Source organism: Balaenoptera acutorostrata, chromosome 10 (genome assembly GCF_949987535.1).
Source record: "Balaenoptera acutorostrata chromosome 10, mBalAcu1.1, whole genome shotgun sequence".
In the NCBI taxonomy this organism is placed as follows: Eukaryota; Metazoa; Chordata; class Mammalia; order Artiodactyla; family Balaenopteridae; genus Balaenoptera; species Balaenoptera acutorostrata.
Window position 1 is genome coordinate 100229127 of NC_080073.1, and position 26399 is coordinate 100255525.

The 26399-nt window shown below is 37.6% G+C and overlaps 1 protein-coding gene across 1 annotated transcript in view; it reads left to right on the top strand.

Annotated features, from left to right (window-relative positions):
* Positions 1 to 26399, top strand: part of LOC103007135 (uncharacterized) — a 243392-nt gene that overhangs the window by 144103 nt on the left and 72890 nt on the right. Inside the window, 3 exon segments of the mRNA XM_057555781.1 lie at positions 13516 to 13598; positions 13685 to 13759; positions 19649 to 19752. Coding sequence (XP_057411764.1) covers positions 13516 to 13598; positions 13685 to 13759; positions 19649 to 19752 — 262 coding nt within the window.

The following is a 26399-nucleotide window of genomic DNA, read 5'->3' on the forward strand; positions in this document are numbered from 1 at the left end:
GAAAACTGCTGGAACTGAAAAAGCTTTAAGCAGTCGTGCAGGTCTTTAATTGTAAATTAGTTTTGACAGGACTACGATGCAGAGTCCTGCTCGCTTCCAAAGTGATGCTGGCTGACAACCTCGCACTGCTCCAGGAGCAAAGGAACATGTGGAAGAAATTGTTCTTTTCCATTTCACAGCTTGTCATTTCCTCTGCGGGGCAGCCCCTGACCCCTCTGAGAGATCCTGACACCCATAAGGGAAGTGTTCCCACTGATGTAAAGGAAGTGGAGAAGCAGTTTAACGCTAAGAAAGAAGGGAGAAGGGTGTGTCAAAAGGATCTGGAGCACAGAGAGATGAGATGGGCTTAAAACGTTTCCATCAGGCTAGAATCTTTGCTGTGCTATTTCCTTTCAGGAGAGAAAACTGAAAAATAATTTAGAAGGGCTCAAAACATTATGGGCGGTTTTACGCTACCTTAAAAAAAATTTTTTTTAAGTGGAAATGGCAATAAAAATGAATGTGTCACATGTGAATGATCAAAAAAAGGGTCTGAAGGAAAAGTACAAATGTGCTGCTGCCCTGTTCCGATATGTTTCTAATTACAGAGTGTGTGTGGATTAGATCGACAACATCAGATTACAGCTTGTGTTTTCAGGACATTTTACACCCTTAACATTTTATTTGGTCTCATATATTCATCACAGTCAATTTTTCCTCTCTGCCTGTGCTATTAAACAGTGCAGTAAGGAACATAAAAAAGCAATGGGGTTGTGTTATCGTTCAAACAGGTTTATCATTCTCCCCGTCTATTGGCATAAGCCATTTCAAAACCCCTCAAATTATCAATATTTTTAGAGCTACTAACGAAGTCATTATTTTTTTAAAAGAAATTCCTTTTCATTTTGAAACAATTGAAAATCTTTTTCAGTATACACACTTTGCTGACCATGGTCTTTAGGGCAGGGGTAATAAATACTCTTTCCTCCACACACACATCTTGGCGTGTGTGTGTGTGTGTGTGTGTGTGTGTGTGTGCGCGTGCGCACATCTGTGCATCTGTGTCTGTGTGTGATCCTTAATCTCTTGTGGCAAATATGTTAACAAACGCAAGTGTGCCTTGTGTTTTCAGCAATCACTCCTAAAAATGTACTGTCTATGAAAATAATTCCATTTTTCCTTGGCCAATCTCTCTCATTGAGTCTGCCGATACTCAGTGCCTCAGTATTAGGACACATGTCCTTGCAAAATGATATTGCAGGAGTGGATAGAGACAACTAATAATATCATAGTTCTTGACTGAACGTGAGACACTGAAATGGACCTAGCAGGTTAGGACAATTGGAGCATTTCTAAAAAGCTTTGGGGGCAGTGGTTTAGGAAGGAAGGGTTACCACAGACCTGTGACAAGACACACTTGTCTCTGGCCCCATTATTCAATCTGGACATTCCCAGAAGTACCCAGAGCTGAATACACAATCTGGATAAGTTGGAAATAAAGAACCGTAGGGATAAAATATACTTTTATTCTGTTTTTACTAACGCGAATTATGACGAAAGAAACCATGACCAACCGGGGAGAATTTGCTCCTTACATGTGACAAAGTAGCAGCCCATCTGACATAGCTTTCCAATTGCTCCAGTTTATGATATTGATATTGGTTTTTTTACTGCAGGCTCTTCCATTCTTTAAATTTTTTTTATTGTAGTAATAACACAACATGCGATCTGCCCTCTTAACAAATGTTTAAGTGTATGATACAATATCTGTAGTTGGATGGCTGATGTTGTACAGTAGATCTCTAGAACTTATCTTACATCATTGAGACTTTAGGCTCATTGATTAGCATATACCCATCCTCCTCCTCCCCCAGCCCCTGGCATCCACCACGCTACTCTCTGATTCCATGAGTTTGCCAATTTTAGATGCTTCATATACGTAGAACATGGATAGGCATTTATCCAAAGAGGACACACTATAGGTACTTTCTGCAAGTCTTTAGCAGGTAGCATTTCCTTTGGTTCAGTATTGTCTTCGTCAAACTCCAAATGGGAATAAAAAATAAATGACATTGTGAGACCTCATGTGAATAAAAAGGTTCATTAGCTCTTTCTAAACATGAGGCTGGCTTTGAACACTTCAGTGGTCTGACTGATGTAGTTCTCTTTCTTATGAGCATGTGATTGACTTTGTTCAATGTGGAAATAATTGAAATTAAAATTGGCAGAAAGCGACAGTCTTTTTATCCACAATGATCCACTCAGTCTAATTAGATGATCCATATGGAGTAAGAAATAGGAAATATAAATTAGAAAAATTGGCTTTCGAGTCAAATAGGTAAATATTTCCTTTAGCATGAGATAGGAGGGAAATCAATCTTTTTTGGTATTAAACTCATTTTGTTAGAAAAGTCAGTCTGCTCTTGAATGTTGACACCTTGGCAATGAAGGATAGAAGGACTTGATGCTCTGTAGCACAAATACATGACACATTGTCTTTGAATACCTTACACTACTAGAGGCCAGCAAGTGTGATCAACCTTTGTTTGCAAAGCCACAACTATTTTTGTTTTTGTTAAGACGGTATTCTATAACTTGTTAAATGAACACAGAACTGTTTCACTAGAATCTTGTGTTTAGAATTTTGTAGATTTAAAGTTGTAGTAAAAAAGATCCTGCAATATTTTCAACATGCATAGAAATAAGCATATACAAGGCATAATGCTAGTGTTAAAGACATTGGCTGCTGTAATGTTGTTAACAGACGTAGATTGTGAAAACATAATTCAGTGAAAAACAATACAGAACCCTAAAGCACAAATATTTCTCCTCCCATACTATTAACCCTCTCTTTCCAAATTCTCATTAGTTAGTTGATCTATATTCAGGCTGGTGTATTGCTTTTATCAGCAAGTGTGTCTTCTCCAGCATTGAAATATTAATACATGTGCACACAGACACATGCATATAAAACTTTCTAAGGTCAAATATTTAAAAGGTGTAAGCATTTTCTTAAAACATTACAGCATTTTCTTCTTGAACCATAATTAATCATATCTCCTTATACCTTCACCTAAATTTGTAATAAAACATCTTTTTTTTTTTTCCTTTTTCAGACTTGCAGGAATCAGGCATCATGTGTATGAATAATTGCCATGAAATAAAGTTTTAACCAAGTGTGATGAACTAGTTGTTGGAGCAATCAGGGGTTCATCATCTTGATTTTTTGCCCATAATACATGTCATGCTGAATAAAACCAGTAGTTGTTCGATATGTACTTGGCACATATTTTCTCTCAGTCTGCAGCTTGCCTTTTCATCTTCTTAACAGGGTATTTCATAGAGTAAAGATTTTGAATTTTAATGAAGTCCAATTTATCAATCTCCTTTTATGGATCAGGCTTTGGTGTCAAGTCTAAGAACTCATTGCCTGAAGTTCCTGAATATTTTCTCCTGTTTTTGTTTTTGTTATTTTTTTCAAAAAGCAAATCCATTTTGAATTATTTTTAACATAAGGAATGAAGTTTAGGTTAATTTTTATTTTATTTTACTATTATTATTTTTTGCCAGTTGTTCCAACACCATTTGTCATAAAGGCTGTTGTTCCTCCATTGACATGGTTTTGCACCTTTCTTAAAAATCAGCCACTGAGCATATTTTTCTAAACTTTTTTCTGGCTTCTCTATTCTCTTCCATTGACTTATGTGCCTGTCCCGACACCACACAGCTTTGATTACTGTAGCCATATATTCAAGCTGTATAATTCTTTTCATACATTGTTAGATTCAATTTGCTAATATTTTCTTGAGGATTTTCCAAGTTTCTGAGAGATATTGGTCTGTAGTTTTGTTTTTTAGTGTACCGTCTTTGTCTGGCTTTGGTGTCAGGACTGTTATAATGGTCTCATAAAATGAGTTAGGAAGTGTTTCTCCTGTGTTTTCTAGAGGAGATTATGTAAAATTGGTCAATATACATTTTTCTCAAGCGCCCATGAATCATTCACAAATATATCCTGGGCCAATAAAAGAAACCTCATAAAATTGAAAAGAATAGAAATCATACAAAATGTTTTCTGTAATACTAATAAAATCAAACCAGAAATAATTAACATAAAACCAAAAGGAAACTTTTAAAACCTTAGAAATTAAACACACTTTTAAATAATCTGTGGATCAAAACGAAGAAGTCTCAAAAAAGTTTGAACTGAATGAAATGAAAATGCAACAGATCTATCCTGTCATTGAATTTGAAGTGCATTTTTTTGTAAATAGCATATAATTAGGTCACATTTTAAAATTCACTCTGCCAATATCTGCCTTTTACTTGGTATAGTTAGACCATTTACATATAAGGTAACTATGGGTATGTTAGGACTAAGTCTGCCATTTTAGTATTTGTTTTCTCATTATTTCCTCTGTTTTTCATTCCTCTGTTCCTCTTTACTTGCCTTCCTGTGCATTACTTGAACCCTCTTTAGGATTCCATCCTGATTTGATGATAATTTTTGAACAAATCTCTTGTGTACTTTTCATAGTAGTTGCTCTGGGTATGGCATTATACATATGTGATTTATCTCAGTTTCCTGGTGTCCATATTTTACACTTTGAGTCAAGTGTAAGTACTTTACTTCCATTTCAGTCCCTTTACCTTCCCCATTTTTAAATATCATTGTCTTGGGTGACACATAGTGTTATGGTTTTTGTTCCAGTCATCAAATGTGATTTTTAAAATCCATGAGGGTAAAAAGAGTGTATTATATATACTCATGTTTGACGCTTTTTCTGATTTTTTCTTTTTTTTTTCCCTTTCAGATGCTCCAAGATTTCTTCTTTTATAATTTCCTTTCTGTTTGAAGAACTTTCTTTAGCCATTATTTAAGGGAAGGTCTAGCAACGAATTCTTTTTGTTTCCTTTCATTTGAGAATGTATTTTGCCTTCATTCCTGAAGGATAATCACTGGATATAGAATTCGTAGTTGACACATTTTTCTTTCAGCAATTGGAAAATGTGCTGTTTTGGTCTGCGTGATTCAGCTTGCATATCTGGGGCACACCCACTGGACCCTGCTAGTGACGTCTGGGAGGACAGAAGGAGCTTCCCCAGGCCTGGCCACCTGCTGCCTTTAGGTGGGGAAGGGAGTCTCCAGCCTCAGGATGTTAAGAAACTTTCTGGTCTAGGAATTAATTGTGGTGGGATTCCCCTGCTGGTACCACTTGGCTGCCTGTTTGTTGACTCTTGGTGGGAGGAGGGCTGTTTCAAGCTGCAGGGAAGGAGAGGGCATCACCTGGATGCTTATTTCAGTAGGTTCTGGTCTATCCTGCTCTCCAGTGCTGCTGGACTCACCTGCTGTTGTTGGTGGGACTTCCTTTCTAAGGGTAGATAGGGTCCTACCTGGACCACTATTTGCTGATAGGACGGAGTTGGAGATGCTCGTTCTGGATTACTCTCTTCTGTTGGGTGGGGTGCGAGGGAGCATGAGTTGCCCTGTCCTATATTGTTGCTCTAGTCCTGGGATCTATAATCATCTCTCCATCCTCTTTGTATCTTTCAGAACTTCCTTTGGCTACATCCTACATTATTTCCAGGCTTTTTAGTTATGCTTAGAGAGGAGAAGAAGGGAGAAACAAGTGTGTACCATTTGGTCCCAACCGGAAGTCCCCTCAGTTTTTTGTTTTGTTTTGGGGGCACTACAGCATTTTAAAAGTTTCTTAGCATTTCATTTAGGGCTTGAGGAATATGGAGGTAAAAAATGTTTTAATTGTGGCAAAATATAGATAATATGAAATTTACCATTTTAACTATTTTTAAGTGTACCGTTCGGTGGCACTAAATACCTTTACAATGTTGTACACCCATCACTTCCATCCATCTCCAGAATTTCTTCATCTCCAACTTAAACTCTCTAGCCATTAAACAATAACTTCCCATTTTACCCTTCTTCCAGTCCCTAGCAATCATCATTTCTACTTTCTGTCTCTCTGAATTTGACCGTTCTAGGTCCCTCATATGAGTGGAACCATACAATATTTGTCTTTCTGTGACTAGCAAACTTTACTTAGCATAATACCTCAAGGAAGGAGGTAAAATTTGAATTGGTAAAATCTATTACTCATCGAAGTGTTTTAAAACAGTTTTGAGGATAAGAGTTTAAAATTAGTAACTAACTTGGGACATTGAAATCTTTAAAGCCTGGTATGTAGTATGAACTCAACAATGTTAGCTATTACCATTATTTTCTTCAAGATATTACTATTCCTCTTCTCCCTAGTATGAATAGCTAAAAGTCAACAGTTAGGGGGTTGAGTCAACGTTCTGTTTTTATTCCTTTTTGTGACAACTAGCCCTGATCTCTGTCTACCTACTGGAAATGCGCAGGAAAGAAATTGAAAGAGAATGCAGACCTGTGCACATTTCATGGAGGAACTAGAATGTGGATATAGGAGTCAGGGAGGCTTACATTCACACCCTGACTCTTACCCTTTAATGTCGTTTATCAGGTTCCTTAATCTGTGAACATTTGCTTCTTTACCTATAAAGGGGGGATAACAGGCCTTACTTGAGGATTAGTAGTAATTTATGTAGAGTGCAATACATGCAGTAGCTGTATTGCATTTAGTAGGTGTGTTGTATTTAGTAGGTGCTCACTCAATCACCTTTGTGTTATTGTATTAGTTACTATAATGAGAAAAATGCACTTGGCTATGTCCATATCCTGCTTAATTTCAGTACTGGGCAATGATTCCCTCTATCCTTACCCGTAATTTTCTCTTAACAATAAGGACTTACTAGTGGGTAAAATAATTTATTATTCTAAGTAGCTTTGGGTGTTCTAAGTTCAATGAAATTGTCAGTGATGGTAACCAAGGAAAGCTCATGAGCAGCATATTAAAATTTCTGAATTCTTTCATTGTGCTTAAGATGGAGAGTTTAATACTTTTAATAATAAGGGGAAAAGAAGCTAACTTTCATGAAAGGATGCAATCTTTTTAAGGATGGCAGAAATGGGTGATGTTTAAAAATTATTCTTGGAAAGAATAACCAAGTATATTCCTGCTCTTACATTACAATAATATTTTATTAGGCAAGGCATGCATGTATGAATCTATTTTTTATCCTAAAAATGCAAAATACTCAGAGATCACTACTGGTTGATATGATGGCAGAAATATTTACGGTTCTGTGCTGGTTATAAAGTTAAACAAAATAACTTGAATTAAATAAGTAACATATGTAAATCTGTTTTAATAAACTGAAAAATACTGCATAAAATATAATGTATTATTATCAATCAACTAACTGTTGATATTCATAAGTGGTACCAAAGTGCCACATGGGTTGAGGGTCTATGTGGACAGATTATGCCTTAGAGGTTTGGGCAGAAGTGAAATTGGGAATAGTTTTGTTGCATTCTTGATGTCACTAATATTAAAACGTCCCCAAATATGAAACCATTAAGCTTCTTAACACTTCTAAGAAACCAGTTCATAAAATAGTAGGAGCACTTTACCTTTTACTAAATATTTGAGGCTTTAGAGGGAATAATCCTGGCCAAACCTAAACTCCAATTCTATGGTACTTGCTCTTTGTCAAGAGTTTCATTTTTGAAGATCAATTTGTTCTTGTTCTTCCTATGAAGAAAAGATAGAATTTGTTCCTTGACATTATGACCAACATTTATCTATTTATGTTAGCAGCATCCAAGAAGTTACTGTTTATAGGTTCAAACTATGCTGCTAGCAGAGAATGTTATCAAGTCATTACCTGCATTGAGGTAATTTCTAGTTCATTCACTGCTAATATCCTCAAATAGATATTTGACCCTTATTTTGAAAGTGGTTAAAACATTTTTACTTTCTTAACTAGAAACTAGATATAAACAACCAGATTTCAAAAATTTTGAGCATCTGTCTCTGCCATAGATAAACAATGCTAAGACTTTGGTCTGTGGTTGCAGCCATGGTCATGGCAACGTGTCGTTGAGAATTCGTACTTTGGTATTTATTTTGGCCTTTAAACTATTCATTTGTACTGTGAACTAGATCATGTGCTTCTAACTGTCAGTAAGCTGAATGCATTTCAAGTCAATTTACTAAAATAGTTACTGTTAAGTGGTATATTTGGACAGAGTTGACACCTTTGACATTTTCTACAATGGCAAAAATAACTGTATTTAAGGGAATGATTTATGAATGTTGGGTGCCTACAGAGCTTCCATTTGATTATGGTTTCTACTTTAGCTGCTGAAACTCTTTCCACAAACTGCTGAAAGGACAGCTAATTAGTGCTGTGTGATCAGATATTTAACACAGATAAACAGCACATAGAAATGCACAAAAACATATCAATCTAAAACCTATGGTCTTCTTGTTACTCCTTAGCATTGTCTTTGCCTAACAAGAGGAGAAGAGTTGAGATCACAGCAGAGACAGGGAAAATAAGGAAGAGAGAGTAAGATTGATAGTGTAGAACTGCCTTTATGAAACACACATGATTTGGTGTAAATAAGGAAAGCAACTTGCAATGATTAAAAAGTATTTTGAATCCTGAGTTGTCTTCTAGATTGCTGGCCTCTATTAAAAACTTCTTAAAATAATAGATAGCTTTAATTCTTCAAGCAAAAGAAAAATTATATCATCTCAGATTTTCCATGTTTATTATATAGATGTGACTTGACTATGGGGAAAAAAAGAGAGCCAAATCTCTTGTATTGCAAGTTTTAAATGTACCAGGCTAAGGTTTACTTAATTAGAACCTCCAGGCAATAAAGGAGCCCTTTTTAAAATTCTGTGATTCTTAATATGCTAAATAATGCAAAGCTTCGACTCTTCAAGCATGAGACACACATCTGGCAGTTTAACATTTAAATGACAGGAGGAAAAAATTCCTCACTTCGGTAGTAATTTTCTCAAAGAAAAGAATAGGAAATGTATTACAACTACATTTAATTTCTTTTTAGATTTCCATCCTGTCTAATTGCAGACATTTTTCTAGGTTTTCTGTATTTGTATTTTTTACACATATTTTCTGCACATTTTACCAATCTTTAATCTGAGATGCTCTTCACTATTAGAGCTCTTGAAAAACTGTGGTGTATTTTACTTAGCAGATTGTTTTGAGAAATCCATCTGATATCTAAGAACAAAGACAGTGGTTTAGAAAATATAGGGAAAATAAAATTTCAGAGACCCACGAAAATATTACTAACAAAAAGGCAACATTTTTCAGTTAGTTCCACTTTCAGGCTTTAATTTTTTTCAGTATTAATGTTTTCTCTGTTTTGTCATTTTCTGGCTGTTCTTCATGCAAAAGTTACTACAAGCAGTATTCTTTTTTTTTTTTTTTTTTTTTTTTTTTAATTTTTATTTATTTATTTATTTTTGGCTGTGCTGGGTCTTCGGTTCGTGCGAGGGCTTTCTCTAGTTGCGGCAAGTGGGGGCCACTCTTCATCGCGGTGCGGGGACCGCTCTTCATCGCGGTGCGCGGGTCTTTCACTATCGCGGCCCCTCCCGCTGCGGGGCACAGGCTCCAGACGCGCAGGCTCAGTAGTTGTGGCTCACGGGCCCAGCTGCTCCGCGGCATGTGGGATCTTCCCAGACCAGGGCTCGAACCCGTGTCCCCTGCATTAGCAGGCAGATTCTCAACCACTGCGCCACCAGGGAAGCCCCAAGCAGTATTCTTTCTTTGCATTTCTCCAAAGGACAGTGTCAGATCCTTGATTAATTTTACAAAGGTCATTTGGAAAAACCATTAAAAATATGCCAAGTAAAAAAGATTAGCACAACACTGGGAAAACACACTTTTATAAACATGTGCATCTATATATAGATAGGGTACTGAAACATTATATAGTTTTGACAAGTGTTTTCCTTGTGCACCTCATGTATTATTAAAAATATGACTGTTCCATGTATTTTTTCTGGGTGATCCCAGCTGACACATTCCAAAGGCATCAGCAGGTTACTGTTATTTGTAAATATTTCATCTTTTTCTCAATATAAGATGATCTGATAATTAAATTGAGTACTGGTTCCATAAAATAAAGTGGTCTTTCAAAGTAATTAACCTATACTTGCGTTGCTCACACATAAACATGGGTGCTAGTTAACTTGTGACCAATTTATGTATCCACTCCTACTTTTAATTAAAAAATAAACAACACTGCAACTTCCAGTTTTAGCTACGGCAGAGTAGCTGGTACCAGACCAGCTCTTCTTTTACAATCAACCATTAAACTGAAGAGACTATATGAAGCATGTTAATGTTTTAATTGTCATGGAGCATTGGCCATCAGGAAGCACAAGACTTGCTGATCCCAGAGAGAAGAGAAACTTTTGAGGAAAACCCTGGTTGTCTACCTGGGCAAAAATTCTGACTCTAAAGCAGTGAAGCAAAATCCAAGCAGAGAAAGTCCCACTGAGCTGAGACAAAGTTTTGGCATTCAGGGCTGCTGAAGCAGCTAGAATCTGCAGAGTGAGAAAGAGCAGGGAGCTGTGCAGAGAGGAACCCAGAAATCAGTATAGGGACCACCCACCAACCATGAGTCCTTGGCTGAGGGTAATGCTGTACCTGACCACAGTGAGAATAACTGAGGCTTTGCTAAGTGACGACTACGGACCTGGAAGAAGAACAGAGATAACTAGAGTTGGAACAGAGGTAGCATTCAAGTCAGGAGACTCATGTTAATACCTCCTTTTCAATCTGACAGCAAACTGAGATGCCAAAAGTCTGCATATTAGGAATAAAGACCATGCTCTAGAGAGGCTTATTTTAAGCCTAAAACAAAGCTCTGACAGTAATGGTAGAGGAATTAGAGACCTGAAGTTGAGTTCTGGTAAGTTAGAGTGGCTTGGAAACTCTTAGTTTTTCACAGAAATGCTAAAACAAAATGTAAATTTAGGGACTTCCCTGGTGGTGCAGTGGTTAAGAATCCACCTGCCAATGCAGGGGACACGGGTTCGATCCCTGGTCCGGGAAGATCCCACATGCCGTGGAGCAGCTAAGCCCGTGCACCACAACTACTGAGCCTGCACTCTAGAGCCCATGAGACACAACTACCAAGCCTGTGCTCTAGAGTCTGTGCACCACAACTACTGAAGCCCACACACCCTAGAGCCCGCGTGCCCCAACTACTGAAGCCCACATGCCTAGAGCCCGTGCTCCGCAACAAGAGAAGGCACTGCAATGAGAAGCCTGTGCACCTCAACGACGAGTAACCCCCGCTCACTGCAACTGGAGAAAGCCTGCACACAGCAACGAAGACCCAACGCAGCAAAAAAAAAAAAAAAGAAAGAAAAAGAAAAAGAAAGAAACAATGTAAATTTAAGCCTATGCAAGTTTAATAAAATTAGCCAGTAATTGAACTGTGTACTAGGAAAAAAATATGAACACCTTTCCAAGGAAGATAACAGAATCCAGAGTCTTCTACAGTTCTACAGTGTCCGTTATATAATCTATAATTATTAGACATGCAAAGAAACAGGAGAATATAAACCTTAGACAGGGAAAATAGTGAATAAAAATAACTGTAAGACGATTCAGATATTGAATTTAGCAGGAAAAACCACTAAAACATCCATTATAAACATGTTCATAAATTTTTAAAAAACACTTTCAAATGATTAAAGGATAGTATGGTTTTAATGAATGATTAGTCAGGTCATCTCAGCAGAGACATGGACACTATAAAAACTGTAACCAAATGGAAGTTTCAGAACTGAAAAATCCACGAATTAAAAGAAATTAATGAATTTGAAATACAGAAAAGAAAAAGCTGGGAGGAAAACGAAGAGAGACTCAGAGACCCATGGGGCTATATCACATAGTTTTACATATATACAATGGGAATCTTAGGTAAGAAAAGAGGGTCATAAAATGGAAGAAAATATGTATTAAAAAAGTAATGATTGGAAATCCCCCAAATTTGATGGAATATATTGACTCATAGATTGAATACCCTCAGTGAACCCCAAAAGAATAAATACAAGGGAAACTACATTTAAAAATATCATAATGAAACTGCTAAACACCAAAGTTAAAGAGAAAATCTTGAAAGTAGACAGAAGGAAAAAAAAAAAACACATTACAAAAAGGGGAACAGTGATCTGAAAAATGATGGACATTATCATCTGAAACAATGGAGACCCAAAGTCAGTGTAATGACATATTTAAAATGCTAAAAAATGTCAATTCAGAAATCTGTATCCAGCAAAAAATCCTTCATATATTGAGGTTGATATAAAGACATTTTCAGATGAAGCAAAGGTAAAAGAATTTTTCTTCAGCAGACCAACACTATGAAAAACTTAGAGAAAGTTCATGAGGCTGGCTGGGTCATCTTTAGGGAGGAAAAGTCTTCCAAAGCATGCAGACATGGAGACCATGTCCTCAACATTTTACACGCTGGAAAGCTCATTTAAAAACGTACACAAAGGCAATTCCAAAGGGCTGAGGATGGCAGCCTTTAATCCCTAGAGGGAGAGAAGAAGACAGGCAGCAAGGCTGTGACTGCTCATGGTATATGATACATGTGTACTTTTTTAAAAAAAGATTTTGGGTCAACCTCTTGGTCAAAGCTGTGGCTCTATTAAGGTACTCCAATCGCTAGCAGCTTCTGGGCCAGGGTATTTGTCACAAGATGCTGGGGATAGGCCTTAGCAAATGGGCTCATTGAAGTGAGAGGTCAAGCCAATGGATTGAGAGTCATAAAGGTAAAGATATACCTGCTTATGTACTATCTTTCTTTGTTTATAATTTAAGAAACATTTGTTGAGGAGGCATTCCATTTCAGGTACTGTGCTGGACATAACAGGAGAAACAAAGATGAACAAAACACATTATCTGCAAGGAGTTTTTGATCTAGAGCAGTAGTTCTCAATTGGGGATGTTCTGCTCCCCAAAGGACATTTGGCAATGTCTGGAGACATTTTTAATTGTCTCCAACTAGGGGAGGGCTGGGGAGGTAAAGGGTGCCATTGGCATCTAGTAGGTAGAGGCCAGAGATGCTCCTAAACATCCTACAAAACACTGGACAGCCCCCAAACAGTTAACCAACCCAAAATGTCGCTCATGCTTAAGTTGAGAAACGCTGATATAAAACAAGTCATGCAAAAGATGATAAAGGTAGCTCAGGTGAGAAGTGCTGGGTACACACAGATGACAGAACTGTCTAGTCTCAAGGTTTTATAATGGAACACTGGTGTGAGGCACAGAGAAATTTCTTTGAAAACTTGATCACAGAAACATAGCTGAGGATAGAGAATTCTACCCGGATGAGGAGAGGAAAGCGGATCAGACGCAGCTGCTGCTTGTAAATTGCATCCCCGTGGTGTGGCCAATGGTAAAGTTCTACTTGAAGTTCATGCATTGACTGAATTAAAACTGGGAGCATAGAACAGCTTAGAGCCTCCAGAGAATTCTTTCTTTTACCCCCATTTGTCAGGCTTTATATAAACTCTTAGATTTCAGCAGTGTAAGCTTACATATCCTCTGAAGTACAAATCTATAATATTCTTTTCCACCTTTTGTTTTTAACCCTAGGAAGTGTTTCTAATAAAATTGGTCCCTGCCCTACGGACTGTGGTCTCAATCTCTCAAAAGAAGACCATGAATTACACAATAAGGTAAGATGAAGGCTATAGAAGTTGGCTTTGACCATGAAAATGACGGTCCTGATTATTAACTATGGTTTCTTAAAATATATTTCCAGGTAGAAAGTAATTTGGTCTTCAAAGCAGGTTTTGAAGTGCAGGGCATACTAAAGCAGCTGACGTTGGTGAAATCAGTAATGCTAATAATTTTTTATTACATCCGAATCAGACTTCTTTGAGCTGTTGAAGACTTTAGTTAAATTAACTAGTTTACAAGACTCTTTCCGTCTTGGGCAGGGTGATTAGAAAATGTGCTGATTGTACTGTATTTATTTGGCATGATCATGGCTGCCATGAAATCTATCCAGAAACTATCCTGATGAATTTATATACATTACATAGCCTGGGTTTCCAAACGTTGGTTAAATTAATTTTACTGGTATTACTGGATCCCGTTTTTTGATATTTAAGCATTTCCAAAATCTTTATCTATATAGACCGAATGACTTCGAGTTTTAAGTATTCAGAAAATTTAGCCTGGCTAGAAAATCAAAGTAAAAGGATTTCTCTCCAACCCTGCCCTTTCTCATACAAATTATCTGAATTATTATCTTTATTCTCCAGTATGCTGACTAAATTAATACAGGTCTATAGAGCCAACTTTCATGCCATTCTCTAAAGAATGATTTTAAAGTAAACCTTGTTTCCATCTCTAAATAGTGGACCACGATCTAACCAAATAAATGGGTTTTTAATGTCTAGATGACTACTTAACAGCATTTACAATTACAGTTGTTTCTGTATTGCAGAAGAAGAAAGCTTAGAAATCAAAAGTTTAGTGAAATTTTTAACAGTGAAAGATAACATTCACTGAGTGCTAGGAAATTACTAGATGCCAGAAAATGTTCTCAGGTCCTCCACATCAAATGACTATCTTATTCTCACAACAAACTAATGGGATAGATACTGCTATTGACAAATTTTCTATATTTAGCAGGTGAGAAAAATAAGGCATGAGAGATGGAGCAACTTAGCCAAAAAAACATTGTTAACAAGTGTATAGCTGGGCTTTGAACCAGTCTGTTTCTAGAATCCATATTTGTATCCATCATGAAATAATACTTCAAAAAGTTGTTTATTTCTTTGTCCTTTCAGCCAGGTGTATGTTTTCTACTTCTTGGGTCTTATAACCTTAATTTAAGGGGTAGGCTATGGAAACCAAGGACAATTTGCTACGAAGGAAAAAAGCTTACATCCTTTATACATATTATGTATTAGGCACTTTTATGTATGCTTTTTGGGAGGCTAAAGGAAGGATACGTCTAGGAGATTTCTAGGATATTGTGGATCTAATATTAGCATTTTAAATATTTTTGGAAAATTTTCATGTCATTTGTTGATCATAAACTTTGAGATTAGAAGAAAGACTAAATTAAGTAAGATGAGAAAGAATACAATCACTCAGAAAACCTAAAATTCTTCCCTATATTTTCTGAGTTTACCGTTCAATTCAGGAGTTCTCTTTTTCATTTTATTTTTAATGTTATACTCCCCAAATTGCTCGTCAGTTGTTTGGAGGAGTAAGCTCTTCCCTGGGGGTCAGGCACTTTGGGAAGGTGTCTTAACTCTGAACTGCTTTAGGAAGCAGCTTTGTGCCTGCTGGTAATACGTCTCCGTAACATCAGTGCTGTGGGAAGACAGAGCCAGAAATACACCCAAGTTGCAAATGACTGAGTACAAGGGAGGTTATACCATCTACTAAATCTAAATCTGAGACCCTCTACGCCAATTTAAGTGTGTTCGTTTTTTCCTCTCATCTTCTCATAGTAATAGGAATTAATTTGAATCTTCAACTGATATTAAAGACTCTAACCCAGGCAATTGATAGGGTAGCTGTGGGAAAACTGAGATTAATATTGAACTTCACATGTGAAGCATTCATTTTTCAAATAACACGGAGCCAGAAAACAATCAAAACGTGTGGTCCAAGGTGGTCAGAAATGTTAGTTGTCATCCAGAGGGCAGAAACAGAAACCCAAGGGCATTAGTTACCCGAGGGGTCTCTCTGGGTAAATCCTGAACTACCCAGCCAGGAAGGAGCGCATTGCTTCCCCCTGGATACTGCTAATAGAAAGCCTGTCCTGAAAAATTCTCTGGAACACACATCAGAAATGAATTAAAGAAAGAGGAAATAGTATTCTTGCTGGATGGTCTCAGGATTTAGGCTGGATTTGATTTGGAGCTATAGGTTTTTATTTTTTAGATGATAATAACAACACTGATGGAACTGAACATGATGTCATGTTTATTTGCTTTGTTACTTCAGATGCACCTGGTGTTTGTTGTTGTTATCGATGACTTGCAGTTCTGTGATCCTATTAACACGAGCCTCTTAGCACCGCGCGTCCACCCCAAACTGTCCTCCCCTGCCTTCTTAAAAAATGGGGCTGCTCACTTCTGATCTTCCCAGGGCAGTTCAAAAGCATTCATAATCCTCAGGATTCAGCTCTTTATTCACTATTTCCTCTTTCTAAGGCTCTCTCTTTTGATGAAACAATCCCCTTGCCCTTCATCTGGCCAGATGGGCAGATGAACAGTGCTCCCCAGAGCTCTGCACAAAGACCCTGTAAAGAGTTTGGGGGAAAAATGCTGCTGCTAAGTGGAGCTTAATCGTGCCAGAGCCACAATGCTTTTCCACTGCACTGGTGCCGCTGACCTGTGAACTGCAAGCTCTCTTTCTCTGCACAAAGACTCACCTTCTCATCGGTCTCGTCACCATCACCCTTCTTCATTAACCAAATGGTCCATGGAAGGAATTATTGCTAAGGGGTAAAAACCTCTAAATGACAAGGTAGGAACCCTGGGCTTTGCTTTCTATCATATAACACAATTAAATGGGTCTTTCATTTCATGAGCTGGGCAACTTTTTTCTTAAGCAATTTATTTTTGGCTGCGTTGGGTCTTCATTGCTGCGTGCGGGCTTTCTCTATTTGCAGCAAGTGGGGGCAACTTTGAGACTTAATATATTGTCTTAATATCTTAATATTATCTTAATATCTTAATATTAATAAATTAATATCTTAAGACTTAAGTCTTCCTATAGTATTTTCTACTAGGCAGCTTCTTAGAAATGCTGTAATAAATGCACAATAAAGGATGTTAAATGTTCCCTCAATCACCCACGCTATATATTGCATTGTACCAGATGCTACTTATATCCTTAATATCCTAAAGCATGTTAAGTTCTATCCTTTCCATCCCCAGAAAGAATTTTATCGCTATTATATCACTTTGTCTTCATAAAAAATCCTGCGATCTATACAAGACAAATATTATCTCCATTTTTCAGATTAAAAAACTCCAATTCATGGACTTTAAATAATTTAAGTTTCCAAAGTAGCGAGAAGACTCAAATGAGAGTCTTCTGACCATCACTTGTTGGCCCTGTTGACTACAACACAATACACTTTAGTTTCTGAAAATTCTTTAGAACACTTCTTGGCTCTCATTTTGTGTTGTGTTTGAAAGAGTGCATGTGTATTGCTTCCTCATTGATGCTGTATTTGAATGGCCATCCTCACACACCAAATTTTTAGCTCATGAACTTGAAAATCATATTCTGAATTCTAGCAATTTATATTTACATATTTGCTGTTGGTTTCTGTGATTGGTCAGACTCTGAGTAGCCATACAGATAATATGTGAAACGTGCCATTCCAGAACAAATTTACACCACCAATTTCTCTTTTAAAGTATAGATATTCATCTTTCTATAGACTTTATTATTATTATTTTTTTAATAACGATGTTCTTTGGCTTCAGGGACTTAAAGTTGTAATGGGCCAGAGGATCTGTTTTCTGTCTTTAAATGTTGATGATATCCTATTTAACGTATTAGTTGTTAGGCATAGATTCAAGATAAGAATTTGTGCTTGGTTGATTGTTCACATTGTTAAGAGTGTATTCATGTGAACAGGCTCTCATACTCCGGTACTCACTCACCTGGGAATTTTGCTGTACATATTTATAACTTTTTAGATTTAAAACTCTTATTTTCTTTGGGTTTTTGTTCCTCTTTGGGTTCATTTCTTTGGAGATGAACAAGTGTCTGTGACTTTCTTCCAAAACACCCGTTTGAAGGAATTTTTAGCACATTAAGTTAAACATTCTTTAAAGGAAATCCAAAGGTTCAGAAAATTTTTGTTATTTTTAGAGTTAACAGGTGTTTTTCTTTGTGACTTCGCAACTTGAGGTAGTCCATTGTCATTATTGTAATATAAGTACTTAATGAAGTGACTTCTAATAACTAATTCTTGAGTATTTACTATGTGCTTATTACCATGTTAGGAGCTGTGAAAGATACATGGAAATATATACTACATACCATTTTTACCATGAATTTAGTTGAACAATCAAGATAGATATTAACCGATTAACCAGATAGAAAGCAGTTTAATACACTATATCATAGAACACCTATTTTTTTAACAAATCAGGAGCTTTGGTGGGTAAACCAAATCTTTGGTATAATTCTTGATAGCAGTTTCAACTTTCTATTTAGTAAGACTGAATAAAGTATCTAAGCATCTCATAAATAAATGCCATCTAATTTAAAGTTTAAATACCTACAAAAGCATATTTTTAGCAATCAGGTAAGGTGTGCAAATCAAATATGTTTGTTTAGTTGGGATAATTCAGAGCTCTCATATATTTTAAAGAATTTTGACACACTTTAACTTACTCAGGAATGGAGTAGTTAAAAATACCAACAGTAAATAATCTGATTAAAAGTACCTTTATTGGCACAGGAGCTATAGAGTCTGAGAAAGATAAAAAAGACTACAACCAAAGGTACTTTCAATTGATGGCTCTCATAAATGAATTTTGTTCTTAAGGTGATCAAATCAATCAATTTTATTATAAAAGAAATGAGCCTTGTAGAGATTTGATGACACATCTATTTCACCTGAGTTTCACTCCAGGGTTTTCCTGGTTACCACCACCTGTGCATCCCAAAAGCATTCTGCAATTGCAGAATATTTCAGCTACAGACTTGTGCTAAAACTTGTATGAATTGATATCAAGGAATTTCAAGTAACGAGCTGCTTACAAATGATGATCAAAAACACTTGAGAAGGGTCTCAAGAAAAGGAAAGAAGAACATTAGCACAATTATCTTATAAGTACCAGTCATGTCTAACTTTCTTCTTCTGTAGACTAGTGGTTTACAAATACCTTTTTGTCAGCAGTATTTTGTAACTAAATTGTATGGGAGACTTCAATATATAAACAGATAAAAGTTGAACTGTTTCGGTGGAAGAGGGAAGAGTCTGGCTAGGTTAGATGCTCCTTCTCTCCCCACTCCTCTCCAAAGAGGGGCTCCTCAGAATCCTTGGTTGAATTATAGGGTTTAGTTCCTCCAATGGGGCAATCTGTTTTCTGGAACCATCATCCTGGGTCACACGATTTTCTCAAGTTCTCATAAATCAGCTCCGCAGACATTGTATGGTCCTGAGTTTAAATCGATGTTATTGAGACTGTGGAACTCAGGAGTTTTTGTAACACATGCTAGCATGAAGCGGCCTGCTAAAACAGAAAGTAGAGGTAGGGCGGAAAAGGAATCCTGGTGGCCTTTGATTCCTTGGCTCCCCTAGTCCAGAAATCCAGCTGACTCCTTGCCTTCTCAATAGCCCGGTTGGTCAAACTTTTCTCCAAATTCCTTTTTGCTAAAAGCTAGTTCAAGCTGCATCTTCTTTACTTGCAATAGTCCTGATTTAATATGAAAACCATAACCATGGTTATGATGTTGTTGTTTTCATTCTAACAACGTTTATAGAATCTGCTCCATGTGAGATAATACGAAAGTGAACATGTCACAGACTGCCAATATAGACATGAAAATTTAGTGAGAGAATCTGGAATATAAAGCAATAATTTCAATGCAAAATCATGGCCAACTATGCTTCTGTATGACCAGTGATTCCATAAGTCATTCTGGGAAAATTGTCACTGAAACCAGTTAAACTTTCTATCTGCTCCCTGCTAAAATACTTTTTTCCCCCATTTATTTAATTTCATTTCATTCTGTGAAGGAAACATCAACTGCTTGGAAAACTGGAGAAATTGAAGATTATTCTCAGGATACATCTTATTTGGAGGAACTGGAGAAACACAGATTTTCAGTTTGGTGAGTAACTATATCCTGTCTTTCTATTTAAAAATTTAAATTTAGCAAGTCTTCACTCATTCTATTCTTTTATTAGTCATTTATTCAACAAATACTGATTGCATGCTTATTACAAGCTATGTGATATGAGCCCTGATTTGGGAAAGCTCATAGTCCAATGAAGTATATGTATGTTTAAACATCAGAGTAATATGACAACACTTATTTTAAAAAAAAAGAATGCACACATAAACACCTGGAGAATATGATGGCTTGAATTTGCTTGAGAATGGCAAAGGATTTGTGTGTGTGTGTGTGTGTGTGTGTTTTATTTATTTATTTTGGGCTGTGTTGGGTCTTCGTTTCTGTGCGAGGGCTTTCTCTAGTTGTGGCAAGCGGGAGCCACTCTTCATCGCGGTGCACAGGCCTCCCACTATCGCGGCTTCTCTTGTTGCGGAGCACAGGCTCCAGACGCGCAGGCTCAGTAGTTGTGGCTCATGGGATGTGGGATCTTCCCAGACCAGGGCTCGAACCCATGTCCCCTGCATTAGCTGGCAGATTCTCAACCACTGCGCCACCAGGGAAGCCCTGGCAAAGGATGTTTCAGAAAAAGTTTGAGCCAAATCTTGGGCAGAAGACTACAGTGGAGAAATACTGACAATTTGGTGTGGGCAGTGTCCAGAGATGGAGTTGGGAGGATGGCTAGGGCTGATACACATTCCAAACCTTAGTTCACTTAAGGTCTAAGCAGATCATAGTTACTGCTCTCTCTATCTGCAGATGTGTATACAGGTATATCTGTCTATGCAAGCATACGTATAACAAACATGAAAAAATACATAGAAAAGTGAGCAGTGGAGCTTCTCAGAGGTAACGATTACAGGATTTTTCAGTGGTGGGATTCATCAAGGATGAGGGAAGGAACCACAGTGAGTGGCTGTGTGACACGTGGAGTAACCTAGGAAAGAGGAAGAAATGGAGTAGCTTGTCAAAGTCGTCTCTTCCAAACCATTGCCTCTCTGCTCTTCAAGATCCATGCTCTGAATGGTTTTCCCCCTGGGAATTTATCTGCCTTATGATTTGGTTCCTGAAGATTTTTCTCTTACTCTTCCATCCTGGAACTATCATCAGGAGGAATGGTAGCAGCTCAAATTTCCTTTGACACATTTCCAGTCACATTTTTATAAGTCCTACTGGTTTTCACTTAAATGCAAAAGTCTCAATAATTTCACCAGTGCTTTCCTGAAGCAGCTGAAGTACAGTCTTCAGGTTAACCAATGAGTTGTTCTCTTGATCAAGAGATGCAGGCTTGTGCTTAAGAAACAGGGAGATGCAAGAGGGAGGAGAAATGGGAATATACGTATATGTATAGCTGATGCACTTTGTTATACGGCAGAAACTAACACACCATTGTAAAGCAATTATACTCCAATAAAGATGTTAAAAAAAAAAAAAAAAAAGAAACATCAGGCAGGAAGGGAAGTCAAAGTCAAAAAGCCCAGGAGACAAGAAATATGCATGCCTCTTCTAGAAAAAATAAGTAGATAAGAAATGCAACTTTCAAGTAATAAAAAGACAAACTCCCTGTTCTTAAGAAACTCTTGTTTGTGATGGTCTCTATGGGGCGGGGGGGTGACAAGTACATTAAATTTACTTCAATAAAATACCTGCCAGAGCAGAAGTACCAAGTGCTCAGTATGGTGTGCAGATAGGAGAGCTGGAGCTTCTGTTGAACCATGTGCAAAATTCTCAATCCCTGTCTGAAACTCTCAGGCTCCCAGCTCCCACATTTGTCCCTGTTGCCTCTCCACGCTTTCTCTGATGACTCAGCTCTCTGTTGGGATGACTTTTCAGAGTCCAGTGTATGCAACTTCACAATGTCACTCTTACTTTACACATAAAGTTAAAAAGCTTCAGTTTCCAAGGATCTCAGAGCTTCAGTTTCTAATAGACCTTTTAAGAAGCAACTCTCAGGCATTGCTCCTTTAGTAGGTAAATTCATTGTCTAAGTCTTGATGAGGGACTGGCAAGTATAACCACCAAAACAGATTCTGCCCTCTATCTGTTTTTGTAAATAAAGTTTAATTGGAACTCAGACACACCCCTATGCTTACATATTATCTTTGTTTTTCTCTAGAATGGCAGAATTGAATAGTTGGGGCAAGGACAGTACAGTCCACAAAGTTTAGAATATTTACTTCCTAGCTCTTTACCAAAAAAGTTTGTTCACCCTTCCTCTATCCTGACCTCAGTGTTTCTCTATTGTTCTCTCGTGATTAGGCAGGACACAGTATGGGAAGCTCGTCTCTGCTCTGTGTCTGAGGCTTTAGCTGAGGCAGCTCCAATACCTGGGGTCTGGCTTGGATTCCTTAATTGAGGCTGTACGTCTGAAACCTCAGTTCCTGCTCTCAACTGAACTTCTCATTTTTCCACTTCTCTCCCTTGACGCTTGGACTTTCTCTCAGCTTATTGCCTGGGTTCCAAGTATCATCTTTCCAAGCAGAGAAGGTGGGAACTGCAGATCTCTTAAGGTCAAGCCTTCAAAATTACACAGTGACTCCCACCGTATTCTATTGGTCAAAACACATCACAGGGCCAGACGGGCAGAATAGACTACATCTCCTGATACAAAATTGGGAAAATGACATTGCAAAAGAACAGCGGGGATGGAAGATATTGCGTGGCCATCTTTGGAAACATAGCCTATCACATTCTGCTTCATTCATTTCTGTGTGCACAAGCAAATAAAAAGCAATGAAAGAGTGTAGGTTTTGTGGATAGACCTGGGTGTGAATTCCCTTTTTGCTGCTGCCGTATAACATTGAATCATTTAAACTCTCTGAGGCTGTTTTCTCCTGTATCAAATTGGAATAATAATAGCTATATGGTGGGACTTTATGTTTATTGTGAAAACTGAGAGATAATGCATATAAGACAGCCTGTATAGTCACTGGAACATTTAGTTTTTTAATAAAAGCAACTAATATTAACATTAATAATAATAAATTTTGAAGAAAATGTCTTTTCCAAAGGTTAAAATGGAGGGCATTGGTCACCTGAGGATGACACGTCTGCTTTCCTTTCTGTTCTTCAAACACAGCAAGGTCTTTAACACATCAGAACCTTTGTACTTGATGCCTCCTTCATCTGGAATGTTCTCTCAGTTCTTAGTAGGATGGAAGGCAGTACATACTGCAGGTCTCAGCTTAGATTTTACCTCCTAGAGAAGCCTTTCCTGACAATCCTATATAAAGTAATACCTGCCCCTCTCTGGTTATTTACTTTCTCATCACCTTGTTTGTCTCCTTTAACGTACTTACCACAATATAAGTTAATCTTTTATATTTATATTTATTCCACTTATTTGCATGTTTCTGCTTCCTTGCACTAAAAAGAAGTTGTAGGCAGGCAGAAACCCTTCTTGTCTGGTCACTCCTGGGTCTCCAGCCCTAGTTCTAAAATACCTAGTTTATAATAGTCAACCAATAAATATTTATTGGAAGAATGAATAAAAGGATGAGTGAGTGGTCACTCAGCTTGTCTCTCTCCCAACCTCCTTGGTTGTCCTACCTGTTTGTTTACTCCCAGTCTCTCCCTTCTCTTGAAATTGCTATCATTTAAAAAAAAAAAGTAATGTGGGATAATTAACCACTCTAAATGTTTCTTTTTAAACCAGGGTTGAGGATATGGGGGCTGCTGAGACCTCTATAAACATGTGTTTTAAATGGTCTGAGATACAATCTGAACAATTTCCTTGATGTTTTATTAGAGCTGGTAAATCATTTATTGGGGCAGCCTTTACCTAAATCCTCTCCAAATCCCCATAAAATTCATTTAACACAGAATACCCTCCTACCCAGCTTCAAAGATATATATGACATTGTGTGGGAAGTTTCTGCTGCTCTAGTGCAGTAAGTTTAAGTGTAGGTATTTTCTTTCTCTGTCTTATATGGTCTACCTTTTCCTCTTCCTCCAACCCCCCTACCATGCCTCGTTTAAACATGCTGATATTGGTAAACTTGGTAGATTGTTAAAGTTTCAGTAAATCACAGCTTCCATTCTTTTTTTTAACTTATAAGACCTTTAGCTAGTCAGATGCAAGTTTACATTGTTTGTAGCTGCCAATCATTTTTTTAAAAGCTTCCAAAACATAATTTTAAGACTGTTAAATTTTCTCAACGAGAAAGATAACCAACTAAGTTGCCTCTGAGTGCGTAAAAGAGAACACCATTCCAGCACATCTCACCCCAGTGGGCCTGCAGCCCGTAGTGTCAGGTGATCACAGATGAAAGTCTTCTGGGCTGTTCCTGGTGGGGCTTGCAGCACAGCCATCTTTTCTGGGCCTCATAGCCTGCCCTTGCAGGATGTTTATGTTTTCTCTTTGGGATATATGCTGTTGTGAGAGGATGACTCTTCTCTTCATATTTTAATTTATATTTTATTTTTGTTAAAGATTTTTCTTTTGATGTGGACCATTTTTAAAGTCTTTATTGAATTTGTTACAATATTGCTTGTTTTATTTTTGGTTTTTTTTGGCCCCAAGGCATGTGGAATCTTAGCTCCCTGACCAGAGATCGAATCTGTACCCCTTGCACTGGAAAGTGAAGTCTTAACCACTGGGCCGCCAGGGAAGTCCCCTTCTTCTCATATTTTAGACAACATGAGATATCCAAGGTATCCCTTGATAGTTTTGTACTAGCTGGTTTATTTCCATCATTACCCCTTTGCTGGTTGGCTCTATCTGTTACACCCTGCACATCTTCATGCCACTCAGCACGTGGTAATTAGGTGTTCAGTAAGTCCCCTCCCCGACTAGACAGCAAGTTTAATAAGTTTCACAGGGGTAGAGATTAAGTCTGTCGTGCTCTTCCTGGCCTACTCACAACAACTGATAAATTACAAGCACTTAATAAATATTTATTGAATTAATACATAAAAAATAAGGGTAAATTAAGAATTTTGGCATTTCCAGAAGAAGTTCTGGAGAAAAGACCAATGGGACAAAATGACTGTAGATTTTCTGGGCCAGTTTGTCTGTGGTGACCACTGTTTCCACCTGTTCAGCATGTTTCTGCTCCAGGTTCCTTCACTCACCCTCTTTTATGATTGCAGACCCTCCCCCCGACACACATACACATACCTACATACCCCAAGGGGTTGAGCTGTGATGTGTATTATGTTCCTAGGACAACTATGATTGATTAAGGGATGGGCACATGATCTGAACCAGGCCACGAAAGCACTTTCACAGGATTTTATATTTTGTTACTTGGTAATAGAAATTCTATCTTCTCTCTAAGGTTTTAAGCTGGAATGATTTAAGTTTGATACTCTCTGTGGCCACGGCCACCAATTTACCACCCCTACTCCCTCTACCACCTCTTGTTAATATTTAGCATTTATAACCTATTTGAAACCAGTAGATGTAAGAGTCTCACTGATGCTTTGTAGGTGACACATGTTCTGTTCTAGTCAAACTAATAAAAGTGGGTCCTAGAGGCTACCTCAAGTTCACATTAATGATGGATAAAATTATATGCATACCTAAGAACATGTATTTCAGGTCAAAAAATATACTGTCCACCGGGAAGCTTTTATTTTATTTTATTTTCCTATGAGAGGAAAGACTTCAGGGAGAAAGTTTACAATGTCCACTCAGTTAATTACATAAATAAGCACTCATTTGCTTGCGTAGGCAGAGCCATAGCACCTCACTGCCTGTGGAGTGAATTTGGTTCCCTGCCTCCTAATGCATTCCCTTCATCTCTGCACAGTGATTTCTCCCATGGAGTCAGCCAGATTATGTGTTAAGTTCCTCTGGAAGTGGTGCTAATGACTGCTTCAAGGCAGTGGATATCACTCTGGTAGTTTAAAGAAGTTAACATAGTTTTCAGAGGTACCTAACTTGCAACTGGGTAGAGGGTTCCATAACAAGACAATCTCAAAATGTTTCCATTAACGCTCAAATACGACTGGATGGGTAAGTGACCAGAGAATCACACACTTTTAGAGCAGGAAGGGATCTTGGGGAAGATTTAGTTCAGCCCCGTTGGTTTATACCAGTATAAAACTGAGACCAGTAGAAGTTAAGTGACTGGCCTTAGGTCAGTCAGCTAATAAGGAATGGAAATGGGATTAGAACCCATTTCCTTTCAATCTCAATCCAGTCCCAATTATAAAAGAAAGAAATTCTTCCTAGAACTCTGCTAGTCATTTAATAGTTTCCTGTTTCTATCAGTTGCAAGCTGCTTTGATATTTATTAATACATTGAGGAGAAAGTGCTGATTCTTAGGAAAATGCATATAATGGATTAATGTAAATTTCCTCCTGCCAAGGGGGTGAGTAGAGGGCTCGTGCCAAGATGTTTGCTAAATGCACATATTGCTGGCCACACAGAGTGACATCTTCTTTGTGTTCTCGGCCAGGCATTTATGTGGCTGACCTACATTTGTTGCTTAGGGAAGGTATGAGTTAACTAACAGGAAAGTTATTCTTTAATAAAAGTGATACACTTTCCTTTTTATAACTCACATGTGATTTGACATTGAAATAAAATGCAGATGCTACTTTGGCGTATTCCCTATTGTGCTTTTCCAAAACACCTTCACATATGGTCTGCCTCATTCCTGAGAAATGACTTGTTGTTTATGTCATACAAACAGAACAG